The following is a 10,000-nucleotide window of genomic DNA, read 5'->3' on the forward strand; positions in this document are numbered from 1 at the left end:
GACATGGCCCGGGTAATACTACTACTACTACAGTACTACAGAGTACTCAGTGGACATGGCCCAGGTTATACTACTAATACTACAGTACTACAGAGTACTCAGTGGACATGGCCCGGGTAATACTACTACTACTACAGTACTACAGAGTACTCAGTGGACATGGCCCAGGTTATACTACTAATACTACAGTACTACAGAGTACTCAGTGGACATGGCCCGGGTAATACTACTACTACTACAGTACTACAGAGTACTCACTGGACATGGCCCAGGTAATACAACTGCTACTACAGTACTACAGAGCACTCAGTGGACATGGCCCGGGTAATACTACTACTACTACTACAGTATTACAGAGTACTCAGTGGACATGGCCCGGGTAATACTACTACTAATACTACAGTACTACAGTACTACAGAGTACTCAATGGACATGGCCTGGGTAATACTATTACTAATACTACAGTACTACAGATATACGCCGTATACCCCCCAGGACAGGTTTAGGGTTCCTGTATACCCCCCAGGACAGGTCTAGGGTTCCTGTATACCCCCAGGACAGGTCTAGGGTTCCTGTATACCCCCCAGGACAGGTCTAGGGTTCCTGTATACCCCCCAGGACAGGTCTAGTTACTTACCAAAGTGCCAGGATAAGATATGCTACCGTTTGTTGAAATAGTTCTTAACACGGTCTCCCCTGGCTGTAGAGAGGTGGGCCAACGCATTTTTGTCTCAGTGCAAGTAATTAGGTTGTTTTTTTTTTGTCTTTTGTTGGCTCACTTTTACAACATGCTAACCGGCAACATAGGATTCCATTCACTACGCTAAGCTAACTAGCGGGCAGCGCTGCCATTGTTGCACCGGACTAAAACAATGCATGGACAAAAAATGCATTGGCCCACCTATCTCCAGCTAGAGGAGACCCCACCTATCTACAGCTAGAGGAGACCCCACATATCTACAGCTAGAGGAGACCCCACCTATCTACAGCTAGAGGAGACCCCACATATCTACAGCTAGAGGAGACCCCACCTATCTACAGCTAGGGGAGACCCCACCTATCTACAGCTAGAGGAGACCCCACCTATCTAGGGCAGACCCCAGCTATCTCCAGCTAGAGGAGACCCCACCTATCTACAGCTAGAGGAGACCCCACTTATCTACAGCTAGAGGAGACCCCACCTATCTAGGGCAGACCCCACCTATCTCCAGCTAGAGGAGACCCCACCTATCTACAGCTAGGGGAGACCCCACCTATCTACAGCTAGAGGAGACCCCACCTATCTACAGCTAGAGGAGACCCCACCTATCTACAGCTAGAGGAGACCCCACCTATCTACAGCTAGGGGAGACCCCACCTATCTACAGCTATGGGAGACCCCACCTATCTACAGCTAGGGGAGACCCCACCTATCTACAGCTAGAGGAGACCCCACCTATCTACAGCTAGCGGAGACCCCACCTATCTACAGCTAGAGGAGACCCCACTTATCTACAGCTAGGGGAGACCCCACCTATCTACAGCTAGAGGAGACCCCACCTATCTACACCTAGAGGAGACCCCACCTATCTACAGCTAGAGGAGACCCCACCTATCTACAGCTAGGGGAGACCCCACCTATCTACAGCTAGAGGAGACCCCACCTATCTACAGCTAGGGAGACCCCACCTATCTCAGGGCAGACCCCAGCTATCTCCAGCTAGAGGAGACCCCACCTATCTACAGCTAGAGGAGACCCCACTTATCTACAGCTAGAGGAGACCCCACCTATCTAGGGCAGACCCCACCTATCTCCAGCTAGAGGAGACCCCACCTATCTACAGCTAGGGGAGACCCCACCTATCTACAGCTAGAGGAGACCCCACCTATCTACACCTAGAGGAGACCCCACCTATCTACAGCTAGGGGAGACCCCACCTATCTACAGCTATGGGAGACCCCACCTATCTACAGCTAGCGGAGACCCCACCTATCTACAGCTAGAGGAGACCCCACTTATCTACAGCTAGGGGAGACCCCACCTATCTACAGCTAGAGGAGACCCCACCTATCTACAGCTATGGGAGACCCCACCTATCTACAGCTAGGGGAGACCCCACCTCTCTACAGCTAGAGGAGACCCCACCTATCTACAGCTAGCGGAGACCCCACCTATCTACAGCTAGAGGAGACCCCACTTATCTACAGCTAGGGGAGACCCCACCTTTCTACAGCTAGAGGAGACCCCACCTATCTACAGCTAGAGGAGACCCCACCTATCTACACCTAGAGGAGGCCCCACCTATCTACAGCTAGGGGAGACCCCACCTTTCTACAGCTAGAGGAGACCCCACCTATCTACAGCTAGAGGAGACCCCACCTATCTACAGCTATGGGAGACCCCACCTATCTACAGCTAGGGGAGACCCCACCTATCTACAGCTAGAGGAGACCCCACCTATCTACAGCTAGTGGAGACCCCACCTATCTACAGCTAGAGGAGACCCCACTTATCTACAGCTAGAGGAGACCCCACCTATCTACAGCTAGAGGAGACCCCACCTATCTACAGCTAGGGGAGACCCCACCTATCTAGGGCAGACCCCACCTATCTACAGCTAGATGAGACCCCACCTATGTAGGGCAGACCCCACCTATCTACAGCTAGGGGAGACCCCACCTATCTACAAGTAGAGGAGACCCCACCTATCTACAGCTAGGGGAGACCCCACCTATCTACAGCTAGAGGAGACCCCACCTATATAGGGCAGACCCCACCTATCTACAGCTAGGGGAGACCCCACCTATCTACAGCTAGAGGAGACCCCACCTATCTACAGCTAGGAGAGACCCCACCTATCTCCAACTAGGGGAGACCCCACCTATCTACAGCTAGAGGAGACCCGACCTATCTACAGCTAGAGGAGACCCCACCTATCTACAGCTAAGGGAGACCCCACCTATCTACAGCTAGAGGAGACCCCACCTATCTACAGCTAGAGGAGACCCCACCTATCTACAGCTAGGGGAGACCCCACCTATCTACAGCTAGGGGAGACCCCACCTATCTACAGCTAGGGAGACCCCACTTATCTACAGCTAGCGGAGACCCCACCTATCTACAGCTAGGGGAGACCCCACCTATCTACAGCTAGAGGAGACCCCACCTATCTACAGCTAGAGGAGACCCCACCTATCTACAGCTAGAGGAGACCCCACCTATCTACAGCTAGGGGAGACCCCACCTATCTACAGCTAGGGGAGACCCCACCTATCTACAGCTAGAGGAGACCCCACCTATCTACAGCTAGAGGAGACCCCACCTATCTACAGCTAGGGGAGACCCCACCTATCTACAGCTAGGGGAGACCCCACCTATCTACAGCTAGGGGAGACCGTGGTAAACCCCATTTCAACAAACGGTGGAGTATCCCTTTAAGCAAAGATGATTGTTTAGTGGCAGAACTTTCACACTTTGGTTCATATATTCTCCGTCTGTGTGGCGAGTCACGTAGCAACGACGGCACGGTTGCTTGGTGGTCATTCTCCATGTAAATGTAAAGAAGATCCAGTATTGAGGAAATGGTATTTAAACTACACTCTCAGAGTCCTTTTTTACCGATCTGAGGTCACGGTGTGAAGAGCCTGGTGCAGGTGTGTTTAGGGTGCGTCCAAATCCACTTTTGCTAGTCTGACGGCAGTAAAAAGGGTCTGTGTTTAGGGTGCCTGGTCCTAAAGGGTTGTTCTTAGTGTCTTCATTAATCAGAGGTGCGTTTTGGGCGTAACATGCAATCAACCAATCAGAGATCAGCTCCCATTCATCAACCAATCAGAGATCATCTCCCATTCCCTTTAAAAGCCAGGCGCGTTTGGACCTTGGAGCATTGCTGTTATGATGGAGGATTTGCACCGTAATATTATTATTTGAAATGTTCTGCATGTGTGTGTGTGTGTGTGTGTGTGTGTGTGTGTGCTGCTGTGTGTGTGTGTGTGTGTGTGTGTGTGTGTGTGTGTGTGTGTGTGTGTGTGTGTGTGTGTGTGTAACAAGCATAGTGTCTTGCCAGCATGCGACTCTAGGAGCATTTTACTAATGCTCTGTTAAAATAACAATGAAATGCTGCGTTATTGACTTTAGACCAGGTTTTTGTTGGTCAATGGCGCCATCACTTCCTGCTGCCTCAAGATAGCAATACTCCCAGAATGCACCTGAATACACCTCCCTGTAAGACCAGCACGCCCACAATGCACCTGAACACACCTCCCTGTAAGACCATGGGCCACAGAGGGGTGCAGGTGCATTTGTTATTTAAACGAAGTGGGCGCTGGACGGGAAACCAACAACTGGGTCGGTCTTAAACTAGCAAAGACAGTTGCACCGGGCTTTGGGCTGCGCTGGGTGCAAGATAGGACCCTAAATGTTTTGCCCCTGAAGCTGCAGCAGTCTAGCCTGACAAGCCAGCCCCACATCCAGATGTTGAGGTCTGGGAACTCCCCATTGGTCAGGGCTCAATCCGAGGGGCGGGATAAACGGTTGTCTTTCAAATTCCCTCCGCACCGATAGGATAGCTCTACAACCAACCAGAGCAACGAAGAAGGTAGCGGAGCTAGTTGATCAATTAAACTTTAAACTCTGAACACATCTCCCTTTTTTAAGAATGACTTCAGTGCCGTTCTTTGTTCTTTTCTCAAAGAAAAGCTGAACTCCAAGTCTTCCAGAAGACCTCTGTTCACCAGCAGCAGCAGCAGCCATAAGCCCCGCCCACCCACTCTATACACGATGTGATTGGCCTGACCAGAGTTTGGTTTTTCCAGCTCGCAAGCTAACGAAGAGTGCCTAGACTGACTCCGGCTGCAGATTACATTTGCTGCCACTAGGATGGTCTAGATTTCTAGGCTAGCAGCAGACATTAACGGTACAGTTGAGGAGGATGCTATACGCCGTAACAGCACCAAACAGTTAGGGGTAGTCTCTCTGGGACGGGCCAGTATGAGGCTGGGAGGGAAACAATCACAGTACCCTCACTACACACTGCTTCTGTGTGTGTCTCTCTGCAGGTGTGTAACAAGCGAGAGAAGCGTCTCTCTGATCCCATCCTGGAGAAATACATCATCAACGTGGTGTTTGACACCATCCACGCCTTCTTCAGCTCGCCGTTCTCTGAGAACAGCACGTCTCTGCAGGTCAGGACCAGCATGCAATGCCTGCAGACCTCTCTCTGTCTGCCTGTCTCTCTCTCTCTCTCTCTCTGTCTCTCTGTCTGCCTGTCTCTCTCTCTGTCTCTGTCTGCCTGTCTCTCTCTCTCTCTGTTTCTCTGTCTGCCTGTCTCTCTCTCTGTCTCTGGCTGCCTGTCTCTCTCTCTCTGTCTCTCTCTCTCTCTGCAGGTCAGGACCAGCATGCAACACTCACACGCTGTGATGGCGTCACATCATGCCTACCATACACAGGGTCACACATTACAAGACCACAACTAACTCTCCCTCCCTGTATCTCCCTCTCTCTTCCTCTCTCCCTGTATCTCTCTCTCTATCCCTGTCTCTCTCTCTCTCTCCCTGTCTCTCTCTCTCTCCCTGTATCTCTCTCTCTCTCCCTGTATCTCCCTCTCTCTCCCTCTCTCCCTGTATCTCTCTTTCTCTCCCTGTCTCTCTCTCTCCTCTCTCTCTTTCTCCTGTCTCTCTCTCTCTCCCTGTATCTCCTCTCTCTCTTCTCTCCCTGTATCTCTCTCTCTCCCTGTCTCCTCTCTCTCCCTGTCTCTCTCTCCCTGTCTCTCTTTTTCTCCCTCTCTCTCTCTCTCTCTCCCTGTCTCTCTCTCTCCCTGTCTCTCTCTATCTCTCTCTCCCTCTATCTCTCTCTCTCCCTCTCTCCCTGTCTCTCTCTCTCTCTCCCTGTCTCTCTCCCTCTCTCCCTGTCTCTCTCTCTCTCTCTCTCCTCTCCCTGTCTCTCTCCCTCTCTCCCTGTCTCTCTCTCTCCCTCTCTCCCTGTCTCTCTCTCCCTCTCTCCCTGTCTCTCTCTCTCCCTCTCTCCCTGTCTCTCTCTCTCTCTCTCTCTCTCCCTGTCTCTCTCTCCCTCTCTCCCTGTCTCTCTCTCTCTCTCCCTCTCTCCTCTCTCTCTCCCTCTCTCCCTGTATCTCTCTCTCTCCCTGTATCTCTCTCTCTCCCTGTCTCTCTCTCTCTCCCTGTCTCTCTCTCTCCCTGTCTCTCTCTCTCTCTCCCTGTCTCTCTCTCTCTCCCTGTCTCTCTTTCTCTCCCTGTATCTCTCTTTCTCTCCCTGTATCTCTCTTTCTCTCCCTGTCTCTCTCTCTCTCCCTGTCTCTCTCTCTCTCCCCCTCTCTCTCTCTCTCCCTGTATCTCTCTCTCTCTCCCTGTCTCTCTCTCTCTCCCTGTATCTCTCTCTCTCCCTGTATCTCTCTCCCTCTCTCTCAGACTCATCACACCATCGTGACCCAGCTGCTGCAGTCGTCTGTGCGTCTGCTGGACTGTCCCTGGCTGCAGCAGCAGCACCGGGGACAGGTGGAGACCTGCATCAGGACCCTGGCCTTGACAGGTCAGTGTGTGTGTGTGTGTGTGTGTGTGTGTGTGTGTGTGTGTGTGTGTGTGTGTGTGTGTGTGTGTGTGTGTGGTGGATATGACACATACCTTTTGGTGTGGGAGATCTGGGTTCGATTCCCACTGCAATGTGTCCCTGAGCAAGACACTTAACCCCTAGTAGCTCCAGAGGAGTGTTACCTCTGATATATAGAGAGCAGTTGAGCAAGTCGCTTTAGATAAAAGGGTCAGCTAAATGTAATGTTTGTGTGTCTCTGTTATACTGAAGTTTTATTAATGATTGATTTTTATATATATATATATATATATATATATATATATATATATATATGTCTCTGTGTGTGATAATGATTATGAAATTGATTGAGTATGTCTCTCTCTCTGTGTGTGCCTGTATGTGTGTGTGTGTCTCTGTGACATAATTAAGTGTTATTAATGATTGATTTGATATATATGTCTCTCTGTATGTGTGTGTGTGTGTGTGTGTGTGTGTGTGTGTGTGTGTGTGTGTGTGTGTGTGTGTGTCTCTGTGTGTGTGTGTGCAGCTAAGAGCCGGTCCATTGCTCTCCCTCTGGAGCTGGAGGCCCAGATCAGCACCGTGTTGGCCTCGTCCTCTCTCAACTCTCTGTCCCGGTCCAACCCGAACTACAAGTCCCTGTCCCGGTCCTCCAGGACCATCGCCCCTAGCAACCCCTGGGACTACAAGAACATCATAGAGAAACTACAGGTACACACACTAATACGCCCAAAATATGGAAATACATCCACACCTGTACAACACTGATCACAGGCCTGACCTCCCAGATGGGAATATGACCGGTAACAAGCATACATGATGATAAGTACTCTATCAATATATTTATTTTATTTAACTAGGAAATCCTGAGACTCTTTTAAAAAATCTGACACCACATGAACGCAGCATTAGACAGAAAGAAACTACATTTAAATCATGAATACAAATTCTAAAAGTGTGTGTGTGTGTGTGTGTGTGTCCCTGTGTGTGTCCCTGTGTGTGTGTGTCCCTGTGTGTGCCCCTGTTCCTGTGTGTCCCTGTGTGTGTGTGTGTGTCCCTGTGTGTGCCCCTGTCCCTGTGTGTGTGTGTGTGTGCCCCTGTGTGTGTGTGTGTCCCTGTGTGTACCCCTGTCCCTGTGTGTGTCCCTGTGTGTGTCCCTGTGTGTGTGTGTGTCCCTGTGTGTGCCCCTGTCCCTGTGTGTGTCCCTGTGTGTGTCACTGTATGTGTCCCTGTGTGTGCCCCTGTCCCTGTGTGTGTGTGTCCCTGTGTGTGCCCCTGTCCCTGTGTGTGTCCCTGTGTGTGTGTGTGTGTGTGTGTGTCCCTGTGTGTGTGTGTGTCCCTGTGTGTGTCCCTGTGTGTGTGTGTGTGTGTGTCCCTGTGTGTGTGTGTGTGTCCCTGTGTGTGTCCCTGTGTGTGTGTGTGTGTCCCTGTGTGTGTGTGTGTCCCTGTGTGTGTGTCCCTGTGTGTGTCCCTGTGTGTGTGTGTGTGTGTGTGTGTGTGTGTCCCTGTGTGTGTGTGTGTGTCCCTGTGTGTCCCTGTCCCTGTGTGTGTCCCTGTGTGTGTGTGTGTGTGTGTGTGTGTGTGTCCCTGTGTGTGTGTGTGTGTCCCTGTGTGTGTCCCTGTCCCTGTGTGTCCCTGTGTGTGTGTGTGTGTGTGTGTGTGTCCCTGTGTGTGTCCCTGTGTGTGTGTGTGTCCCTGTGTGTGTGTGTGTGTGTCCCTGTGTGTGTGTGTGTCCCTGTGTGTGTGTGTGTCCCTGTGTGTGTCCCTGTCCCTGTGTGTGTCCCTGTGTGTGTCCCTATCCCTGTGTGTGTCCCTGTCCCTGTGTGTGTCCCTGTGTGTGTCCCTGCAGGACATCATCACCACCCTAGAGCAGCGTCTGAAGCCCCTGGTGAATGCCGAGCTGTCTGTCCTGGTGGACGTCCTCCACCAGCCTGAGCTGCTGTTCCTCGAGGGCTCCGACACGCGCCAGCGCTGTGAGTCCGGAGGCTTCATCTCCAAGTAGGTCCCGAAAACCACACCGCTACGCTGGGCGCCTGGGGAGCTCAGCTGGTAGAGCAGGCGCGCATATATAGAGGTTTACTCCTCGATGCAGCGGCCGCAGGTTTGACTCCGACCTGCGGCCCTTTGCTGCATGTCATGCCCCCTTCGTCGGGGAGCCAGGGTCTCAAAAGTTCAATAATCCATGGATTTTGGTTGGATTTTTATAATTGTTTTCTCTGGAGTGAGTATACTGTTTGGTGAAAAGAACGGCATATTGACCGATGTCATAACTTGGGGGAATAGTTTATTGCCAATGAAGTAAAGATGAAAATATTGGAAAAAAGTGAGAAAACGCCTACTTTTTTTTTGCATTAAATTGATGCAAAATCATGTAGAAATGTGTTTTAAGAATTATTTTTTCAGTGGATGTTATCAGCACATGCGTTCTGTGTATCTGGAATGCATGTATTGACAGCCTACCCAACCCACTGAGGATTTGAGGAAAAAAAATATTTTTTTGACATTTTTCTGATAAAAAAATTTAGGATGCATACACTAAAATGGCAACAATTTTTTTCGCGATATTTCCAGCAGAGCAGAGCCTCCAATTATTGGTTCTTAGGGTCAAAGTTAACAGAAAAAACACAAATAAAAAGTATGGCAGACTATGTCAGGTTCAACCCATTTTTGAGACTTTGGCTACCCAACTACCTCTCTCTCTCTCACACACCTTTTTCAAATAAAGTCCTAAAATGCCCTAAAAAATAATCTTAAAAAGATATATATATATATATATATATATATATACTGTATACACTGCTACGTTTGGGACAAAAATATTTGACTTTTTTCTCAAAATATTAGACCTTTCTTTCCAATTGTCTCTGTTTTAGGGGATTGGAAACTCAGTAGTGCAGTAGTGTGGTAGCCAGGGCCCAGTTTTAAAAAAGTAATCCAGCGGGATTTTGGATCACAGATTGGATCAAATCTTGGAAATCGTTTTTTCAAAAGCAGAAGAGGGATTCTGAACTAAGATCAGACCAATGCAATCAGATCTTAAATTTGATCTAGATCAAACCTGCCCTTTGGACTCAGTTTGGGATCTATTTGGTCCAAAAATAAACAGGATTATTCTGATCACATCAGAAGGGTGGATTCAGATGTGATTTTTTTGAACCAAATAAAATCAGTGTTTTTTTTAAGTGAATGATCACAAAATCAATGTTTACTGATGATATATACATGTCTTCATATGTGAAGCATGTCACATCTAATGAGATATGGTAAACAAAAAATAGTATAACAAAATAAGGAATGTAAAATGTTTCTGTTTGTTAAAATTAAAACAACCAATGGCTGTTAGTGGCCTCCCTGTAGTTCTTTACCTGTAGTTCTTATATCAGCCAGCAGGCTACACTGTTGGCTCTATTTAAGGCTCTGGTCAACAGGGTTTGGTCATCCTGACATTTGGTATTTGGATC

At 49.3% G+C, this 10,000-nt stretch overlaps 1 protein-coding gene across 1 annotated transcript in view; it reads left to right on the top strand.

Annotated features, from left to right (window-relative positions):
* Window positions 1-10,000, top strand: part of itpr3 (inositol 1,4,5-trisphosphate receptor, type 3) — a 167,048-nt gene that overhangs the window by 94,324 nt on the left and 62,724 nt on the right. Inside the window, 4 exon segments of the mRNA XM_028582667.1 lie at window positions 5,036-5,161; window positions 6,401-6,521; window positions 7,069-7,250; window positions 8,389-8,537. Coding sequence (XP_028438468.1) covers window positions 5,036-5,161; window positions 6,401-6,521; window positions 7,069-7,250; window positions 8,389-8,537 — 578 coding nt within the window.

This window comes from Perca flavescens, chromosome 7, assembly GCF_004354835.1.
Source record: "Perca flavescens isolate YP-PL-M2 chromosome 7, PFLA_1.0, whole genome shotgun sequence".
NCBI lineage: Eukaryota > Metazoa > Chordata > Actinopteri > Perciformes > Percidae > Perca > Perca flavescens.